Raw genomic sequence first — 22717 nt, 5'->3', positions numbered from 1 at the left:
TTAGGTACCCGAACATTTTGATAGAGAGCGTCGATGAGAAATCGATCGATTCCAATCGAGAAATGGGTAAATAAACATGCCAGGTTTTGTGCGCTTTATTTATGATTTATGCCGTGCCTCCCTGGCATGTTATACAAGAGTTAAGGGAAATAATGCTAAGGGGAGGGAAGCGATATTAAGTTAATGCCGAGATATATAAAAAATGTATCTGGAGAATGAGAATACATGGAGGAGAGGGGAGTGGTGGAGGGGTATGCTGACAAGCACGACACGGTCATAGAAAGGAATTTCGGACCAAGCAGAGGGTGGAGACCCGGGGGGTGTTAGGGTGGGGGGGGGGGGGTGTCGTGAGCGAGAGCCGGGCTAGGACGAGGGCCGTGGCGCCGCGAGAGAGCGAGGGAGAAGCCACGTCTGCCGGCGAGGGTGCCAGATCCCACCCCGGGCTGGGAGAAGCTATTGTCGTCTGCTCATTTCCTTGTTGGGCGCGGACGGTGTCAAGGATAATTCGATTCTGGATAATTGTGTATGTGTGGATATGTAGGACAGGCATTATCCGTAGACTCTGGATATCAGCTTTGATTAATATTTTTATTTGAAACTTAGATTATGTAAACAAAAAATGTAGGCATTATTTCTAAAGTAAAACTTGGACTTAGGTGTGTTTGGAAAAGATCAATCAGTATTAAAATCATGCCATAAGAATTCGCCTTTTTTAAACTCCTGTTTGAACTTAGACCATTTGACAACATCCTTCCATGCTTTTCTGTCCTAAGCTTTCTTTTAAATTTCTTTACGACTTCTTCCAACAACATTCCTTTTTAAATTTGAAATGTATTTTAGGTCAATTAATTACATCTGTATTAGACATTTAATTTATATATATATATATATATATATATATATATATATATATATATATATATATATATATATATATATATATATATATATATATTAGACAAGTTATTTTAAGCGTCAGTTTACCTAGGCATGTTCGCTTGAACTATTTTTTTAATCACAAAAAGCTAAGTCTTTACAGCATATGATTCACTAGTTGTAGGATTGTGTTGTTTTAAGCACAAGAAACTTCTATCAGTTGTTTCCATTATTAATGGTACCTGGTCTGTCTGTGGTATTTTCTGTCAGCATACAAATAAAAAAAAAAAGTAAAAAAAGAAATTAGTATGCAGATATAGCCATTATAGCCTGGGTATAAGGAACAAATCCTGCCTGTCTTACATGATAGTATTTACTTACACATCGCCAACAACCTCGATATATATTTGCAATTTGAAACAAGTACATCAACATCAACACATTTTACATAATTTCGATTATATAATGAAACCGAATTACTTTATAAATGAGCATATTGGAAAATAATTGAAGATGTAATTAACTCCCTTAGTTGTTTATTTTAATGAAATAGTAAAAATAATTTACCCTTAGATGTTTGCCTGGTGTGTAGGTCATTACAATATAGTTGTCAAAGTTGGAATTATTACATTGTGATGGCTAAGTATAACTTTTCTACCATCTAGTAATAAATTATCTTTAAAGTTTGACCAGCCCGAATGTAGCTGTCTACTATAGCTTTGAATTGAAAAATGGAGTTGTCTACATTATCTCTTAATTAAAGTAGAGTTATCTAATTTTTCTGTCGAACAACAAATGCCGTTTTCTACCTTGACTGACAGTAGTAGTTTTCTTCCTTGCATTTTAATTTAAAAATGAGAGTTGTCTACCTTGCAGATTGATAATAAAAAGGAGTAGCCTACCTTTCCCAATTTCTACAAATGCAGTTTTCAGTAGGTAAGGGCCGCTACTGAACACAACCCAATACAAATACTCAAACTCAAAGTCATACCACAATGATCGTTCACGCGCCACTGGAAACAAATTAGCATACCACCCTGCTCCACTTTAATTAATTAACGTCGCGTGCCGTTAAGTACTCTACAAGAAAATTATTAACGAGACTGGGATCATATCAGGTTCACGTTGCAATAAATTACCGTAACGGATTTTTTTCGAATCTCACACGCGAATGATTTCATAAATTTATTCGTTATTACCCAATATATTACTAAAATATTGCACTGAACATTATCAGCAATGGCAGTAGATACCTCAGAATAAGAAATTTGCAATTTGGAAGTTGATCAAGAACGTGCAGCTGAATCTTTAGCAAAATAATTAATAACGTTAGCAACTTTTTTTTTCATTAAAAACCTGCCCTTCCACTTACATAATAATATTCTAAATTTTGATTTATTTATTTATTTTTTATTTATTTATTTTTTTTTTTTTTTTTTTTTTTTTTGCACTTTGCATTTTGAAGTAGGCCTATATCAAGAATTTACTGTTGAAACTTTAGAGATAAAAACTTACAAATAGACTGTAAAAGCTTTACAACTTCCTCCATTTGTAACATTATAACCATGCATATCCCGCGTAACTTCAACAATGTTAAGATAATATTTGCAACAGGCTGTGCTAAGTGCTACTATGTGTAGACATTAATTGAAGTGTTCATAATATTGTTCTGCCAAAATCACGTGACCGGACTAACCAATCAGAGCTCAACAACTGCGTTGGTATATAGCTTGTTTGTGGCGAGAGTATGTAGTTGTCTGAGTATTCATATGGTGTGTGTACATTAATCTGGTTTGTGTACACCCATCTTGTTTGTGTACACGCCTCTGGGTTGTGTACACCCCTCTGGTTTGTGTACACGCCTCTGATTTGTGTACACCCCTCTGGTTTGTGTACACGCCTCTGGTTTGTGTACACCCCTCTGGTTTGTGTACACGCCTCTGATTTGTGTACGCCCTTCTGGTTTGTGTACACGCTTCTGATCTGTGTTTGTACATACTTCTGGTTCGTGTACACCCATCTGGTTAGTGTACACGCCTTTGGTTTGTGTACACGCCTCCGATTTGTGTACTCGCATTAGGTTTGTGCAGATTGACGTGGTTTGTGTATACATCTGGTTTGTGTACACTGTTATGACGTGTGCATATTGATCTGGTTCATGTACACCCAACTAGTTTGTGTACGCCCAAAAAATTATAGCGTATATTCTACCTGGTTACACCTCACGTACTCTATGATTATGTACTCACCTAATTACTCTATATTTACCTGTTGAGCTCCCCCCCCCCCTCAGAATACCTTTTCAGTCACCTAGTCAATGCACCGCTACGTCACGTATTGCTTTTGTGTACGTATCAGATTATCGGCTCACACATTCCAATCATACCCCCCCCTCCATATACTACCACCACCCCCATACATAGCTATCCACAGACTCCCACTGATTTAATATCCCGTTCATGAATAATTAACCACAGCTTCAGATGTCTATTATGATAAACCAGCATCGGGAATGAATAACACGATCGTTAGGAGGATTTGGTATAAAAACGAAACAAGCGCCATCGGAAATTTCCGCACTTTATTTCTATCCTATATCGTGTCCCGGATTCAGTCTTTTAACATTTTATGAGTGTAAATTGAAACTGGCAAGAAATTTTAGTAATGTATTTCTAATTCACTGGCCGTCTTAGTTTACCAGGCCTTGGAGTATATATCTTGTGAAATAAAACGTTCTAAAAGGCACCAGTTGTTTGATTTTAGAGGTTATTTTTTCTTCTCCCAGTTAATGAGCCTCATCTGCTAGGGGAGGGGGGGGGGTCCGAGTTCAGGATGTATGGGTTAGAAATCATGTCGTCGCCCCCCCCCCCCCCCCCCCCATCCCCATCCCCCATGTACGTAGCCTAGTTTAGAACAATCGGTTTTTTAAATGGTCTTACTACATATAGAGGCTAATTATGAATTTGAACCGAAAATTGTCTTAGTATGATTCTGATACCACCAACTTTAAGCATCAGAAATTGCACTTAAAACAAAATTCTCCCCCTATGTTATGTTTGCCCCATATACACTGTATAGATAGCCTGATACAATCATTAATTGACCGGGATGCGGCCCAAAAGCCACTGATTTTCAGCACTGAACTAATTTGTAAATATAACGTTTTGTTATTTATTTATAATTACCACAGGGAATTAAAATGTATTCGCGTTTCTCGCGTTGCAAACTGCATTAATCCGGCGGTAATAAAGGTTCCCAGTTTAAAGATTTACATCTTGTGTCGTGTCTTCGATACATAAACAAAAGCGAGATCGATACCGCGAATTCGGTGACACGGTTCCCGATATCTCTTCCGTCACGAATGTAAGGGAAACAATCAAATTACATTATACAAAGAAGAAACCGAACCCTCATGAAACAAGGAGCAACATCAAAATGATTCTAGAAATATTTGACAAAAGCACATTTTAATGATTCTATTAGGGGAAAAATTTATTTATTTAAAACGAGAAAAAAAAATATCTAGACTACTATTTGCATGCTTATAAAAACCATTTTTATTTAAGCCTAGTTATTTTATTCACTGTGAGAATCATTTAACTCTGTAATTTGTCCAGGACTTTAAAATTTCAAGAAAGCTTTAACTTTTATTGTTATTCCTCATTAAAGTCATACATTTCCTTAACATTATCGTCATTTTAATAATTGTTTACTGGGTTTTTTTAATGGCCTTCTTGACATTGTTTGTGTCCGTCATGGGAGTCTTTTGAGAATTTCTAAGACAGTATTTAAAGAAGACATAGACAGTCTTTGCATAAGACCTTCTAGTAGACATTCTGTTTCCAGGACCTTCTAGTTAGTCCTTGTCGAGGACAGCTATACTAGTTTGTTGACAGACGAGACAGCTACACAAGTTTATGATTACCCTACAGTCAGGAGTCCCGTCACCCTTGTGACATGTCAGACAGTTCACTTTTTCTAGGATCTCTAGTTCATTCTCTTTCTCTTTACCTTTTTTCTTCTCATTTTCGGACCTTTTTTTCACTTTGTCCCTTTTGTCTTACATAAAATCTTCATTACGTGCACTTCAGAAATTACTATATTATTATTTGTGTGTGCATGTGTTAGGGGAGGGTGTTGATTTCGGTGTGTGATAGAGTGAAGTGCGAGAGTGTCAATCAGTACGATTGTGTTAAAATAGGCAAGCGAAGTGGGGTAGGCAAGCGAAGTGGGGTGAGCAGGTTCACCGGGGTTTTAAAGGATGGATGGTAAAGGGAGAGGAGAAGCTGATTTTGTTGTAAATTTTTTGAGGAAAGCAGGAAAGCAGTTAGGGGTAAAGAAATTATATTATTTGGTACATTTTTGCTACTTGTTGTGACAGTAATGTTAATAGGTTGCAAGCGAACATACAAACTTCATTTAGCAGCAAATTATTGTCTTTGTCAAGAGAGTGAAATAAAAGATTAAATTAGTCATCTAGTAGTCAGACTGGGAGGCAATAGGGGAGATAATCAATTGGGATCAACAGGGGCTGTGTGGTGTTACATCCCATTTCCTTACCACATCACCTTAACTTACCCTCTTAACACATGCATGTACCACATTCCTTCATGCACTTATTACCTTACCAAATCCCCCTTACCACATCCACATATCACATTCTCATACCACTTTCACATACTACATCCACACACCACATACTACATACCACATACCGTATACCACATCTCACATAACACAAACCACATAACACACACCTTTATCTTCATACCACATGACCATCCCCTTACCCTGTAACACTTCTCCACATCCACATACCACACCCACATACCACACCCACATACCACACCCACATACCACACCCACATACCACACCCACATACCACACCCACATACCACACCCACATACCACACCCACATACCATACCCACATACCACACCCACATACCACACCCAGATACCACACCCACATACCACCACCACATACTACATGCCACATCCCAAATAGCACATACCCTACCCCACATCCCAAATAACACAAAACACGTACCACATACCACATACCACACATACCACACACCACAAACCACATACAACATACCACATCCCAAATAACACAAAACGCGTACCACATACCACATCCACATACCACACACTTTTATCCACATACCACATGACCATCCCCTTACCCCCGTACCACATCTCCACATCTCCACATCCACATACCACACCCACATACCACATCCACACACCACATACAACATACCACATACCACTTCCCAAACAACACACAGCACATAACAAATACCACATCCACATAACACACACCTTTACTCACATACCACATGACCATCGCCCTACCTTGTACCACATCCCCATACCATCTATGCCATAGACACCACAACAGCACACACCACATGTAACGGATCGACCAGTACCGCTGTATGATAACCTTTTCAAATGTCGGTCACTGTGTTGCAAACAATCGATAGCCGCTCCCGTGCGTTTCGGTCACGCCGGAGTGAGTTCACTTTTACGTGAGTACCTACCGCACGTGCAGTCACTAGCCGTTAGTCTCAATTGCAGACAAGGTGAAGGTTTCATTGGAGTGTATACGGATGTCAGGGTTCTGTTTCAATTTGTTCGGTGGGGGGAGGAGGGTGTAGGATCGTGTCTAGGGGGGAGTGCTGGGTCAATTTGTTCGGTCGGGGAAGGATGGTGTAGAGTTGTGTCTAAGGAATAGGAGGATGTCTCTGTTGATTGCAGATGTGAGCATATGAGGTGCGGAGGGGTCTGTTGATTATGGGTGTGGTGTTGTGTTTAAGTGTGCTCTTTTAATAAGTGGTGTACGTCAGTGTTATATAAGGTGCTATGTTGAGAGTTGTCTATGTTATGTGGGGGGTGCTCTATTCACTAGAGGTGTACGTATGTTTTATGTGGGGGTGCTCTGTTGATTAAGGGTGTGCCGCTATTATTATTCTTGCTATAGATCGTGTTTGTGATGATGTCACATAACATTTAACAGTATGTCTAGAATTGTGTTCAGCGGCAAGATTTAAATTTAAATTCACGGTTAGGTTTAACATGAGGGCTGTTATTAGCATTGGATAAATACGATGAAGGTTGAATTGGGTTACGATTTAGGTTTAATGTTGACGTAAATGTATTTGTTTTTGGTTATTTTTTAAATATAATGTATCATTTTCTAACCAGTCCTGTTTTAACCCTTACCGTACTACCCCCAAATCCTACCACACACACACACCACCACCACACACACCACCACACACACCACACAATCACATTCAAACATGTCCGCCCCTCCACACACACTTCATGTCAGATTTTTATCCTCACCTTCAAAATATTCCCTTAATTATTTATTCACGCTCCCATTCCAATAATTATAATTTTTTCCCGCCGAAACCTCTCAGTCCTTCAGATCGATAAACTTGCTCTCGTCTGACACGACAGTTAACACGGGCCGCACCCTATGGCGTCCAGGGGCTGGGGAATTCATGCACGGGATGGGCGGGGTGGGGGCGGTGTCAGGGTGACACGAAATCAGATTACAAATGTCATGTAAGACATGATCTTTGTCGAACACTTGGTGATACAATGTGTCGGCCTTTTGTCCATGTCGGCCTTTTGAAAGTCGGCCTTTTTTTCTACACCAATTTTTATTATGCCTTTTGATTTGCACAGTGATAGACTTCATTATGCCGTTTGTTATTCGCGGTGATATACTTGGTTATGCTGTTTTAACCTCTGGTATATCCTTTATTATGCCATTTGTATGCGCTTTACTATGCAATTTTGTTACGCCATTTCGTCTTGAAATATGGTTACAAAATTACCGACGGGTTTTAATACATTTTCAAATTAGAATTTTTGACAAAAAGAAGGGTGCATATTAGGAATTCTAACACCCAACCCCACCCCTTGCTTCAGTACAGGGAATCTATATTTTAAAATTGAGATACTCCGCATTCAAAGCCTTGATGTGACTATACCATTTGATATTGCAGACAAAATTACTGCGAAAGGGGATTGGTGAGAATATAGATCGAGGTCACAAATATATTTATTATTTATTGTATATTAAATTCTTTAGCCTTAGTTATATTCATAAACCGTTATTGATAGCATTATCCTAACGCTGGCCCTCATCCTAAACTAATTCCTGATTCTAACCCGAAAACTAACCTTAATCCTAATCCTAATCTAAATCCAAACCTAAACACTGATACCTCAACGTAGTTTTACTTCCCGTGATTCAGCTTTCTATTCATCGAGTGTTTCTATATTCAAATACTCAACAATTGGCCACTGAACAAATTTATTTTAACTTTTTCTCAATAAAACCAGTACTTTGTGCAGTGTTTCTTCCAGACTTTTTTCTCCTGGGAAGGGGGGGGGGGGGGCGGACACTGGTAAAAGTATATATTTTCTATATATATTCCATTTCGTTCGGGGGGGGGGGCGTAGACTTTTTTCGGAAGCCTGGAAGAAACTCTGACTTTGTGTAATAGACTGTTCTGTTATCTTCAATAAATTTACGACTTGATGAAACGGGGTGGGTGGCAAAAGTTAAAGACCATACATGTATTTTGTAATACAGTACATGCTTTCAATAAAAAAAAATCTTTCAGCGTTCTCTTCATTCCAATCTCATTTAACACACCATCGTCATCATCATCATCATCTTCTCGCGTCATTCCTGCTGGAGAATGGGCTGCCGTCTGCAGCTGTCCAGAACTTGCAATCCTAGGCTGATCTCTCTATCTGGTTCACGCGTGTTCAATTTTGATGGTATCTATAGCTGGCTCCACGTTTAACCCATCTGATGGTATCTCTCCATCTGGCTCCACATTTAACCCATCTTGATGGTATCTATAGATGGCTCAACGTTTAACCCATCTAGATGGTATCTATAGCTGGCTCCACATTTAACCTATCTAGATGGTATCTATAGCTGGCTCCACGTTTAACCCATCTAGATGGTATCTATAGCTGGCTCCACATTTAACCTATCTAGATGGTATCTATAGCTGGCTCCACATTTAACCCATCTGATGGTATCTCTCCATCTGGCTCCACATTTAACCCATCTGATGGTATCTCTCCATCTGGCTCCACATTTAACCCATCTGATGGTATCTCTCCATCTGGCTCCACATTTAACCCATCTGATGGTATCTCTCCATCTGGCTCCACGTTTAACCCATCTTGATGGTATCTATAGCTGGCTCCACGTTTCTCCCATCTGATGGTATCTGCCTCATCACGCCTTGTGCTGTCGAGAGACTGCATTCCGCTTGCCTGTAAAACGGCCTGTCTGTTGATGCTATATAACGTTTCCCGTGGTTTGTGCCCAATACATGTCCTCCCTATTTCTTCTTTAGACGGCAGTTGGCCGGTCTTCCCCCCCCCCCCCCCCCCCCCCCCCCCAGAAATTGGTGTTACTTAACGTGCCTGTCTTACTTTTTTTCTCTATGCTAAAAATTTATCTTTAAAGTAGCAGAAAAAAAATATATTTAAATGGAATCAAAGTTTTGCATAAATCAATCGACCTCAGAGAAACTTTTAAAATTCAAAACTGGTTATCGACCGTGCACTTTCAGAAACCTGCATATTTTATGCTTCGTTTTATTTTTAAATTGGGAAATGATTTTTTTTCAACCGGAATCCGTGATGCTTTAAGATAACTTGCCCTGAATTAAGTTGTTTATCATTTTGCTGTGACATTTATTCGAATTTACAGTATTGAAATAAAACTGCTTTTGGTTCTTATAAGATATATATGTAGAGCATTACAGTATTGAATCGAAGGTTATATCTGAGATCATCAGTGTTATCGTGAAGGTTTGGAGATTCTTACAAAAAACGTGGGTTAGGGTCTAGAGGAGCTTTAGATCGAGGGTTATTTTAAATTAGCAATGCTTGAAACAAAACTCTAATACAAAGTTGTTTTTTTTCTTAATTAGTTCATTATTTTTTAAAAAGTACTTTACACAAATAAGATTAAATATTAAACAAGCCACGTTCAAATACAACAACAGAACACCCCGGAAGCAGCAAGCAATAGCCAATCAAAACCCACCACGCAGTCAATATAAGCCGGAGTACTCTCGTCAATCTATTTTTAGACCGCTCCTATGGTGCGTATCGTTTATCACGGGGGTCAAGGGAGATAATTAGAACCACCCGATCCGAAGCCACATACAAGACCCAGCCCTAGAGTCTTGTCTGATCAGTTTCCAATTTGAAATAAGCTCGAATAGCGCCTTTATTTTTTTTATATAATGCAACGGTTCCTTATAAAATAACTTCCTTTTCGAATTCATTCGGAGATTATGTGTCTTATACATATTTATGCCAGTTATGATTCAGTATTTTTTGTTATTTATTGCTTTTTTTTTGTTTGGTTTGGTGTAGAAGTGTAAACCAGGATTTGGATTTCATGAAGTGACTATCAGTTCAAATAATTCTGTGAATATTTTCTTGGAAACTATTGTACGATTTCTTGGAAAAAATACCAAAAATTCAAACGAATTTCTAATATGGTGTGTGAAGAGAAGAATTTATCGCTACCTTGGGGGTTACTTCCTCCTTAATGTTTCGGATCTTAGAATGACCTAAATCAACACAAGTATTTCCAGAGGTTTATTTAAATCCTACACCCGTTGGTAAATTGGTATTTGTTTAAATTCGGAGCTGGGAAGTTTCTCAAGTCAGAAAACCCAAAAAATTTGACTGGAGTTGACTTAAGGTTCGTGAGGATAGTTCGTGACTTGGATACTTAAATCATGCCGGCTCAGACGATGGCGTGTGTAGCGCCCCTGCTCAGCAATGTTAATTTTTTTAAGGTTGGTTTCTCTGTGTGGGTTGAATTTGTTTGTTTCGTTGAATTTCCTCTGACGTCAACGTTTTTTAAAGTTAGTTTATCTGTGTGTTAAACTATTTGTTTCATTGAATGTCTTTTTGGTGTAAGACAATTGTTCAGCAATGTTAATTTTTTTAAGGTTGGTTTCTCTGTGTGTGTGGAATTTGTTTGTTTCGTTGAATTTCCTCGACGTACACATTTTTAAAGTTAGTTTATCTGTGTGTACAGCTGTCTGTTTCATTGAATGTCTTTTTGGTGTGCGTAAGACAACTACGCAGCAACGTCAATTTATTTTTAAGGTACATACTATGAATGTATGACTGCTATCTCGAAAGAATCAAGTTCGAATCCGGGTTCAAGTCAGAAGAGTCCACCCAGCTCTGATGGGTACCTAATTCACGTTATGAAAAGTAAACGCGTGTTGGCATAGTGCTGACCACACTATCCCATCATATGCCCAGGTCATGAAACAGATAAACTCTACTTCATGTGCCCCATGTGTCTTGGGCACGAACGAGGAAAAGATGATGATGTGTAACTTATGAGAAGGGTTTCAGTTATATGTAGGCTTTACCGCCAATGTTACATAATTACAATTTTCGATTCTGTGTACTCACCACTGATCAAAATATGAAAATATGTTTTTTTGTTTATGTAAAAAAAATGTTTTATATGCAGTATGATGTTAGGTTTTGAACATACGTTTTGTGTAGGTTCGATGGCCTGAAAAGGTGTAAAGTTGTTTAAACATATAGCTTATCAGATTCCGTGTCCTATTCACATTATACATACAGAATTGTAGAACGGAGAAAAACTTAATATAGAATGCTGGAAATAGACAAATAGAAACCTGATTTGGATGACGTTGATGGGAATTTGAACCAGGTTTTTGTCGAATGATGATTTGGGTTTTCTTTCATTCAGCGAAATAGCGGCGTTATGTTGCGTCTGTGGTCGTGTTGGCTTCCGGGTGAGAGAGATGTATGGTTTGTAGGCGAGGCTAGGTGGTGGGGCTTCGTAGAGGATTGATGTGGGCTTGATGGGGATTTGGTAAGGGGCTTCGTAGAGGATTGATGTGGGCTTGATGGTAATTTGGAGCTTGAGAGTTTGGAGTGAGGGAAGATGGCTTTATTGAGGTTTGATAGGGGCTTGATGGAGTGGAGTTTGGGGTGGCTTTATGGAGGTTTGATAGGGGACTTGATAGAGAGCAGTTTGGATGGGGAAAGCTTGGAGAGAAGTTAGGATTTGGAAGGGGCCAGTGTTTCTTCTAGACTTTTTTCTCCGGGGGGACACTTGAAATTTTCGGGGGGGGGGGGCGGTAGACTTTCTTCGGGGGGGGGGGGGGGGGCGAACACTGTTAAAAGTATATATTTTCTATATAAATTATTTAAATTTCATTTCGTACGGGGGGGGGGGGGGCGGTAAAAAAATTTCGGGGGGGGGGGGCTAAGCCCCCCCCCCCCGAAGAGATGCCTGGAAGAAACTCTGGAAGGAGCGGGGGCGGGGGGGGGGGGGCTTCATATAGGTTTGACAAGGCGGTTTGAAAGAACTTGATGGAGAGACGTTGAATATTTCCACACAAAAAAAGTTTTCGGAAACAGGTTGATTAAAACTAAAAAGCATCGAAAGATGCAAAATAAATTGCACCTTTATTTTTTGTATAATTTCCATGTAACGCTAGCGAATTTCCGTTTAATAGCCAGATTTTGTTTAGCAAAACCAAAATTTTAAACTTTTTAAAAATTTCAATGTGGCACTCTTGATTTCGCTTTTTTTAAAGCCAGAAAAAAAATAACCCAAAATTGTTACCAATTTGTTTTTCTTTAAATTTCGATGAAGTGCTTTTGATTTCCCGTTTAAGGGCCACAAGTGTCGTAACTAAGTGAAGACTTCCGAGGAATTCATCGTTCAACATTCAACGCACGAACTACATGGTGCCAAAATATATTAAAAAATAAAAATTACAAACCACGCACATAGCCGGCATAAACGCAAAAAAAAAGTTTTTAAAATTCCCAATCGAATGTCCCGTCTGATTTTATTTCAGGGTTTTTTTTTCAACTTCCTAAAATCGAATTTTCGAGACTTGTATTTTTATTTTCTAAACTACGTTTCGGGAAAATTGTTGTTATTTTCAGTAACAAACCACGATATTAATATTATAAGATTATTTTAAAATAAACAAAATTTATTAATTAACATAAATTATCATCTAACCTTTAGAAGCTTAACAGTAGAAACGATTAACCGACACTGCTTCCGTTCGTCGAATGCAATTTGATAACAACGTATTGTTTTTAAATTATGTTTTAAATATTAATTAAATTTTGTAAATTGATACCACTTACATTTTTTTATTGTTTAAAAAAATATTGCGTACGAAAAAAACAACATAGATATATATTTCCTGTTATTAAATTTAAAACTACCCATAAGTTAATTATAAAACTTAAATTGAGCAATTTTAAAGAAAATATATTGAACGTGTTTTTTAAAATTTAAACAACAGGATATGGGTCTTGTTGTTTTGTATACGTATACAGGTCATATTATTGAAAAACGAATTAATTTTCATTTTCAAATTTCTATTAAAATGAAAAAAATAATGAGTTTTAATTATTCGGGTAGCTGAATTTTGGGCTGTATTTTGGCCATTTTGCATACTTTTACCCACCCGTCCTCTACAACATTAGGATTGTAAAATCCCAATCCTCATACATTTAGCGTATCAGCCAATGAATGACTTGCTTATTCCTCTTGATTCAATGATACACACCTAACAATATACTCAAATTTCCATAATTCATGATTCGCTTGTATATCACATTCGTAAAATTCCACAATTCCCTTATCAATGGCTCGCTTTTACATCACATTCCAAGATAGCGTCAACTTTTCAATCATCTAGAAGCGACAAATAAATTGCTCGAGTTTTTTTTAATATTATTATTATCAAGAACGACGCTGGTAAAAAATCGCGTAACCATGGCGACGGAGTTCAATTCTCTTTATTGAAATTGTATTGAGTACAATTTCATCCGCCATCTTTTATCAAGAGTTTCTTGGGGTGAAAAAGTCTCAATGTACCAGGAAATACACAAGCTAGTACTGAAGAGTAATGAGAATGCTTGATTGATTGATAAAGATTACCGCTACCAACCCGGAAGTCTGGAGTTATATGGACATCTCCGTGTGTCCAGTCAGCTATATGGACATCTCCGTGTGTCCAGTCAGCGTATATGGACATCTATGTCCAGTCAGCGTATATAGACATTTGTGTCCAGTCATAATATATGGACATCTATGTGTCCAGTCAGCGTATATGGACATCTATGTCCAGTCAGCTATATGGACATTTCTATGTCCAGTCAGCTATATGGACATCTCTATGTCCAGTCAACTATATGGACATTTGTGTCCAGTCAGCATATATAGACATCTATGTACAGTCAGCGTATATGGACATCTTTGTCCAGTCAGCTTATATGGACATTTGTGTCCAGTCAGCGTATATGGACATCTATGTGTCCAGTCAGCTTATATGGACATTTGTGTGTCCAGTCAGCGCATATGGACATTTGTGTCCAGTCAGCATATATGGACATTTGTGTCCAGTCAGCATATATGGACATATGTGTCCAGTCAGCGTATATGGACATCTGTGTCCAGTCAGTGTATATACCTACGCCACTAACCCTCAAAAGTCACAATGCCATTTTACAATTTTTTTAGTTTGACTCCTAGCTATAACAAGTTTTTACTACAGTCTCCATTCAACTACTTATCCCGACTAAATCCTTAACCTAATGCTGAAATCAATCCAAGGCGATATAACTTTCAAGTTCAACTTGGCCTTATATTTTTTCCTCTTATTTGCTACAAACTGTTATCCTTTTATCTTAATTTTAATATTGTAAAGAATTTCCCCCAAAACAATTAAGTTGTACGTGTCAACATGTTATGCATCATACAGCCCTTGGCTCCGATTTCAATCTGCTTTTCTTTCTGGATCAACTTCCTCTCTTCTCTTGTGTTAATAAATTTTGAATTTGTCTATGGATTTTTTTAAACAAGTGTAGATGGGAATAACATCTGATGGTGTATGACTGTTTACAAGCAGAATCGAGGCTATCTGGAAATAATGGTAGTTGTAAACAAACACTACAAGCTTACAGTTTAAATTACACTTCACGTAAACACTTCACAGCACAGCTACCATTTTTCCTCATCCATAAATTCTTCAACGCAGTTGGCCACGTTTTTGAGTGACCCCCACCCCTTCCTCCTGTGAGAGGAACTATGGTGACCATTAGAGCCTCCTCAGGGGTCGGCGTGGTCGAGTCGGTAAAGCTCATGGTTGCTAAACCGAAAAGTCTCGAGTTCGAACCCTCGGGCAGATGAGGCTCGTTAGCTGGGGACAGCCACTCTTCTAGGAGAGACAACTCCAAAATTAAACAACTGCTGCCTTGTAGTTTGTTCTTGGTTGGACAAAGGCTATGGAAGCAAATCCAAAAAGAAAAGCAGGCTGAAATCGGAGTCAATGGCCTCAATGGCGCTTAACCAGTTGACACGTAACGCTTAATTGTGTTGGAGGCGTGGTCGAGTCGGCAAAAAGCTCATGGTTGATAAATTCGAACAAAGTCTCGAGTTCAAACCCACTGGCAGATAAATCTCGATCCCCTTCAACACTAATAATTAAGAACGAAGAAGAAGAAGAAGAAGAAAAGTTGGCCACGTTCCTATGTTACTGAGTAGAACAGTTTTTCTATCAGTCTAGTGAATGAATATTTACTCTGGCTAACGCGGCCCAGCCTGAAAACGTGGTGGTCTAAAAACCACTAGCTGGGAAACACGACTCTATGGCACTCCTACGGTTGAGTCGATGGGCGATGAATAGCCGTTAATAACACATTCTGTTGCCTCGGGCATTTAGAAATAGTCAGCTGTCTGCCGTCAGTGACTAAGCTTTAAATGGCTTTTATCCCCAGATTTTTATCTGGCTACTCCGGTGTTAGGGAAGAGCTTGGGGTTTTTCATGTTCGGCCATAATGTTTCTCTTGCGAGGTTTTTTTTCTGGATTGTCATATTGGCTTTTTAGAACTTTAAGGTTATTTTTTTTTGTTCTGTTTGTTGTTGTGTTATATTCTGTATAAGATACTAGACTGCACAACATCTATACCTAGCTGTTGTTTGCACGAGATGATACTAGGATATCAAGATTAACTAAAGATTAAGTTAGGAGGTCATCCGATTGCGTGTTAGATTTGAGACGTTTAAAATAATAAGTTAGTGTCATTGATAGGTTTGGGACGGCGTGGCCTAGCAGTAGAGCGCTAGACTGCTCTCGAGTTCGAATCCGAGTTCACGTCAGTTGAACGACCCTGAGTCCACCCAGCTATGATGGGTACCTAACACTCGTTAGGGAAAATAACGGCGGATGGGCATAATGCTGACTCTTCATTTGCCGAAGTCACTGAAACAGAATAACTCTACTTCATCTACTCCATGTGCCTTGAGCACAAACGGGAAAAGATGATGATGATTGATAGGTTTGGGTTAGGGTCTGAAAGAGCGGGCTAGAACAGTAGCGAGATACATGTGGCTTTTTGTATAAACAAATGCGTCTCTTTGAACCCTTGAAATATGCTTGATTCTATTGTAGGTTATATGGCCCGTACAAACAAAAATATGAGAACTTATATTAAAATGAAATAAATACTTTAGAAAACCAACACTTAATTCATCTTAACCTTGTTTTTGTTAGGCCTTAGATCGAGGGCAGAGGCGTAGCGACCCTACCTGGCGCCCGGGGACAAACTTTCGATTTGCACCCGCCCCTCAAGATTTCGATTTGCACCCCCCCCCCCTCATACTTTCGATTTGCACCCCCCCCTCAAACTATCTCTTTGCACCCCCCTCAACCTTTCAATTTGTGTTTTTCCAACCCATTTTGGCGCCCCCTAAGGTCGGCGCCCGGGGACATGTTCCCCCCCCCCGCCCCACCCTCGTTACGCCTCTGATCGTGGGTGTCTTTAATGTTAGGAATAAATTTAAAAAAAAAAACATCGAGTAGGTTGAATGTCCATCTTGAAACTCGAACCCTATGTAGGGAATGTGCTGAATCTTCTGTCCCTGTCTCTATAGTCTACAGGGGAGTAGCATCTAGTTCAACTCCAGCAGAGGCGTAGCGACCCTTCCCAGCGCCCGGGGACATACTTTCAATTTGGCGCCCCCCTCTGGAGCAAATTTTCGATTTGCACCCCCCGCCTCGAACTTTTCATTTACACCCCCCCCCTCAAACTTTCGATTTGCACCCCCCCCCCCTCAAACTTTCAATTTGGCGCCCCCCCCTAAGGTCGGCGCCCGGGGACATATGTCCCCCCGCCCCCCCCCCCCCCCCCTCGCTACGCCTCTGAACTCCAGTCTGTTCCTTGAAAACACTGGCCTAAGATGGTATCGATTCCAGTGATTGGGCTAATGCACGTTTTAATATTTAATCACACGGGTCTTTATAAAGGATCATCCTGTTTGACTCCCATTATGTAGCCGTTTTTGGTTGGTTGAGCAGTATCGAACCGTTACGACAGTATCGAACCGGGACGAGAGTATCGAAACTTTACGACCTTCCTCAAACTGAATGAATGCTCCCGCTAACTCATTCATGAAATTCGAATATGTAATTTTGAGGAAAACGAAAGTATTTAAAATCTACTAAACATAATAAAATGGCGTATAGCAGCTTATTTATCATATAAGGCTAGGAATATATACTTAGGGGGTAGCATAGAGCCAGTATTACGATACGACCTCCACCCCGGATAATTTGGTTACCCTACACCTCATCTACAATTGCTCAGCAATAGTTTTGTTAGTTTTAAGTCATGGTTCGAGATCCCCGATTCTCATTGGCTTTGCATTGGTTAAACCTAGGGTTAAGGTTAGTGTTGTGGGTTGAATTTCCCTTATTGGCTATGCTAACTGTTCGCAGGGGCGTAGCGAGGGGGGGGGGGTGCGGACCGCACCGGGTGACACCATTTAGGGGGGTGACACCAAGGCAAAAAATAGCAAAATATATAGAGAAAAACTTGAGGGGGGGTGGGAATCGAAAGTTTGAGGGGGGGGGGGGGGCGGTGCAAATCGAAAACTTGAGGGGGAGGGGGGTGCAAATCGAAACTTTGAGGGGGGTGCAAGTCGAAAACTTTAGGGGGGGTGGTGGTGCAAATCGAAAGTTTGAGGGGGGGGGGGGTGTAAATTGAAAACTTGAAAGTTTGTCCCCGGGAAGGGTCGCAACGCGTCTGGGGGGGTGACACCATTAAGTGCCGCACCGGGTGACACCCGACCTAGCTACGCCACTGACTGTTCGACAGTAGATTTGATTACATTGACATTAACCATACTATTTTTCATTCAATTCAGTCACTCGTAGATCTATATTATCTTTGATAATTGCCTGTATTTGTGATAATAACTCTCATGTCCTATGTCCTATACCATTGCATGATAGTAGACAGGGGGGATCACTGTTAACGAAGTACGATTTAGCTCCATACGTTTCATTTTTGATAATTATTACACTTGTTACATCGAATGTAATTATTAGCAAAAGCGACGAAGAAGATCACTATATTTACGATGGCTTTATGTATTTTCCTCAACGGTAATCAGCAATTTAGTTTTTTTTTCAGGGTGGGGGTGGGAGTTGGCGAAACCCAAAACTTACTTCAGCTGGACTTATAATATAAATCAGGCCCAATTGATAAAATCCATTATAGCTTAAAAATCTATTTAAGTTCTTTGTTTCTGTATGAATAGTTTTCATTCTGATATGCTGTCTTTTTTCTGTTCCTCTATGCCAGGGGTCGGCAACCTGCGGTTCGCGAGCCGCATGCGGCTCTTTTGATGTCAAGATGCGGCTCTCCGGCTCCTTGCACACATATTAATGGTTATGTTATTTCATTTTCAAAACTGATAACAAAAATTAAAATGTAAAGACTCACAAGTTTAAACAGAAGAAAAAACTTGCCTTAAGCTCCATGCACAAATATTAATAATTATTTTTTAATTATTTTTAAAACTCATAAAAATATTAGTCTGTAATACTCGGTAATTAAAGATATAGATATAATAATAGCCATGTAAATTATTGTAAAGTTTCTAATTTCGAGAAGAGCTTGCTAAACTACTTTAATAAGTTTTGTGCGAAACATGTTTATGTTTTTATATGAATAAATATTATTTCATATTTTAAGCTATTTGTTTTAAATGTAATGTATATATATATATATATATATATATATATATATATATATATATATATATATATATATATATATATATTTATATATTTATATATTTATATATATATATAATATTGAAATAAAAATGTTTGTGGTTCTTTAAATACTGTGAAATGTGGTAATATGTAACTTATGGCTCTTCCGTCCCAAAAGGTTGCCGACCCCTGCTGTATGCTGTTGTTTAGTGTAATTTCTCACAACCACATGGTATTATCTGACAAAAACAATGTATTATTTGATAACCACAATGTATTATCTGACAACCACAGTATATTATTTGACAACCACATTGTATTATTTGACAACCACAATGTATTATCTGACCACCACAATGTATTATTTGACAACCACAATGTATTATCTGACCACCACAATGTATTATTTGACAACCACAATGTATTATCTGACAACCACAGTATATTATTTGACAACCACTTGACAACATCACTGTATTATTCGTTACCGTATGAAGTTGTAAATCAATTTACATCCCTAATCTATCGATCCTTATGTCCGATATACCAACATTATTATTGATTTTCTCTACACAAACATTGGGAGTGTTTCTACAGTGAGAAATAATTGTAAATAATTGTCTCGAATTACCCCCCCCCCCCCCATGGAAAATTTTAAGTGCGCCCCACCCCTACCGGACGTTTCAAGCGTTTCTCCACCCCATTTCCCGTCAAAATGTCTGAAAGAAACCTTGTATGTAAGCAAATGAATGTCGCTGATGGTTAGAAATGTAAGTAACGTTTATTTAAAACCATCTCATACCCTTGCCCCATTAGACTGTCTATTTTAGGGGCTCTATAAAGCTGTCTCATAGACTGGCTATAGTAGGGGCTCTATAAAGCTGTCTCATAGACTAGCTATAGTAGGGGCTCTATAAAGCTGTCTCAAACTGTCTAGGGGCCCTATAAAGCTGTCTCAGACTGGCTAGAGCTCTATAAAGCTGTCTCAAACTGTCTATAGTAGGGGCTTTATAAAGCTGTCTTATAGACTGTCTCATAGGGGTTCTATAAAGCTATCCAATAAGGCGACACAATTGTTCAAGTGCCACATTTCTATTTACTTTGAAATCGATGTTACAGAAGGATTTGTGTTCCACAACAATTAAACATGGTCCATAGTTCTCAACCATCACATTTTATTTTTCCGTTTCTTTTCCAGACGGAGTCAGCCATCCCACCACCCAACCACCCATGTTTTCCCGGAGAGATTCAGGAGTTCACAAACAGACAGACCCAGCTGCAATCAGAAGCCACGCTCGCCCTGGCACAGGTGAGGCTCAGGACTAAAAAAAAGTTTCGTTTAATTAATTTATTTATTATTAAAAAGTTTAATCTTGGTTGTCGGTGTTATTTTTGTTTTTAAAGTTGATAGATCAAGTATTTGTTTCCCAGGAAAATATATGTCAAATAGCATTATCAGACCAGCATTTAGATAAATTTTGTATGTAATTATTTTATGACAGTTTTAATGTTGTTGCTTAATCAATTATTACATCCAAATGATTAATTGCTGGTTCTAGGTTAAAATATAGCCGTTTGTTTTAGCTTAGATTTACGGTTAGGACTAGGTTTACTATTCGGATATTCGGTTTAGATTTAGTGTTAAGTATATATATATATATATATATATATATATATATATATATATATATATATATATATATATATATAGGGGTCCATGGGAGGGGTTATAACCCCCCTAACCCCCCTTGCCTACTCCACTGAGTATAACCTAACCCTTACTTTAATACTCCTTTGAACTTGATACTCATGCTAGTATCGATACCATAGACGACAATGCGAGTATCGTCGTCGCTACCCCCCCCCCCCCCCTTCCCCCACCGTTGATGGCAATGGGGCGGTAATCGTGGTTTGTAGCTCCCCATTAAATTAATACAACACAGAACCTTATCCCCCTTAATGGCCACACTGAAATCCCCACCCACAGATAAACCACGGTCATGACACGGGCTTTATATTTTATTCAGCGACGACTGTGTATTAAAATTGATAAAGGGGAAATAATTGTCCGCGATAGTTGCCTTGTGCTGTCTGGGAATTAGTGTGAGATTTTAGGATTGGCGAAGACTGGAATATTTCATGCTACTAACAGGCAGGCCTGTTGCCATGCCAGTGCTGTAGACTTGAGGGGGGGGGGGGGGGTAGAGATAAAACATCCCCCCCCCCAGCCATGGAACCCCAAGATGTCTCACGTTAAGCAACTGTTATTGGCGACGTCGTAGCTTCCGAAATACTTTTTAACTCAAAATAATTATTTATTGAACTGGCAAAAAAGCATATTTCTTCTTTATATTTTGCATTTTTAGTCTGGGTATCATTCCACTAAACGGTGTCACCTAGTGCGGGCCGCACCACCCCCCTATATATATATATATATATATATATATATATATATATATATATATATATATATATATATATATATATATGCCTATTTTTAATTGAAAATTCGTCTGCCTGAAAGAACTATGGCAAGATAACTCTGTTAGCAGTAGTGACCTCCCTTTGATAAGCAAATCCCTTGATTCGGTAATCACAATGATCTCATTCTCATTGTTTTTGTCTGACCGTGCACTGTTACGTATCTACCCCCAGGCATCGACGATGGCCCGGATGCAACTTGAAGTTGAAAAACAGGGCAAGAAAAAATCTCCAGTAGCAGATATGGTAAGCTGTGTGCTACTAGATCTAATTAATAATTCCTTTATTCGAGTCGACCCCTGTTGTATCCCTAGCAGAACGAGCCCCCAGCGTGGCCTCAACCAACCGGCGGGCTTGTTACATTGAGTTAAATATAAACTCAAAACAATAATATAAACAAACTCATTTCAATAGGTTGGAATTCCCACACTTGGACAAGGCCGAAGATTGCGGCTAAACAGAGGCAAACTTCAAGAAATGAACATAGCTCAACTACAAGTTCTAGTCAATGATCTCCATTCCCAAATTGAATGTAAGCTACTTCATTTTCTATAGTCATCTTATTCTTCAGTGGCATTATAACGGGGGGGGGGGGTCAAAGCGTAGCGACCCTTCCCGGCGAACGGGGACATACTTTCGATTTGCACCCCTCCCTCAAACTTTCGATTTGCACCCATCCCTCAAACTTTCGATTACTTTTTCCAACCTATTTTTGCGCCCCCTAAGGTCGGCGCCCGGGGACATATGTCGCCCCCTGACCCCCATCGCTACGCCTCTGGGTGGGTGGGGGGGGGGGGGGGGGTAAAATCAAAATGCTGTTTGTTAAACTAAAAAAATCATTTAAAGACATGACATGAGTCAGCATATCAAAAACTTGGTATAATATTTTTTTAATGCACTACACTGCAATCAAAAAGACAACTTACTTTATCAACTGCAACTGTTTTCAGATGAAATATCAAATTATTGTGCAGTGTGAACCAGTATAATTCTACTTACTTACTACTTACCTTTTTCAGATGTTCTATTTAGTATTTACTCATATAAATAAAAATAGCCTTACTCCATGTGTCCAGAAAATGCATGCCATAATTCATAAAGCATCAAATTCTATTGCAATATTTGGGTGTTCTGTACTTTGCCGGCCTATTTGGGAAAAATAATTATACAGTAGATAGTTTTAGAATGACAGGAATAAACCT

General features: G+C 39.0%; 2 protein-coding genes across 5 annotated transcripts in view; one reads left to right on the top strand and one right to left on the bottom strand.

Moving 5' to 3' along the window:
* Positions 1-22717, bottom strand: part of LOC131943458 (nuclear cap-binding protein subunit 2) — a 204318-nt gene that overhangs the window by 129820 nt on the left and 51781 nt on the right. The window lies entirely within an intron of this gene.
* The window catches only part of LOC131943456 (uncharacterized), a 134977-nt gene that overhangs the window by 107671 nt on the left and 4589 nt on the right, over positions 1-22717 (top strand). For all 3 annotated transcript variants that reach the window (XM_059303602.1, XM_059303604.1, XM_059303603.1), the window contains exons 7-9: positions 20233-20343; positions 21690-21761; positions 21930-22047. In XM_059303602.1, coding sequence (XP_059159585.1) covers positions 20233-20343; positions 21690-21761; positions 21930-22047 — 301 coding nt within the window. The remainder of the gene's footprint in view (positions 1-20232; positions 20344-21689; positions 21762-21929; positions 22048-22717) is intronic.

This window comes from Physella acuta, unplaced genomic scaffold (assembly GCF_028476545.2).
Source record: "Physella acuta isolate Inbredline_101_S28 unplaced genomic scaffold, ASM2847654v3 ptg000456l, whole genome shotgun sequence".
Lineage (NCBI taxonomy): Eukaryota > Metazoa > Mollusca > Gastropoda > Physidae > Physella > Physella acuta.
The sequence above is the reverse complement of the archived record's forward strand: the minus strand, read 5'-3'. Positions and strand labels throughout refer to the sequence as shown.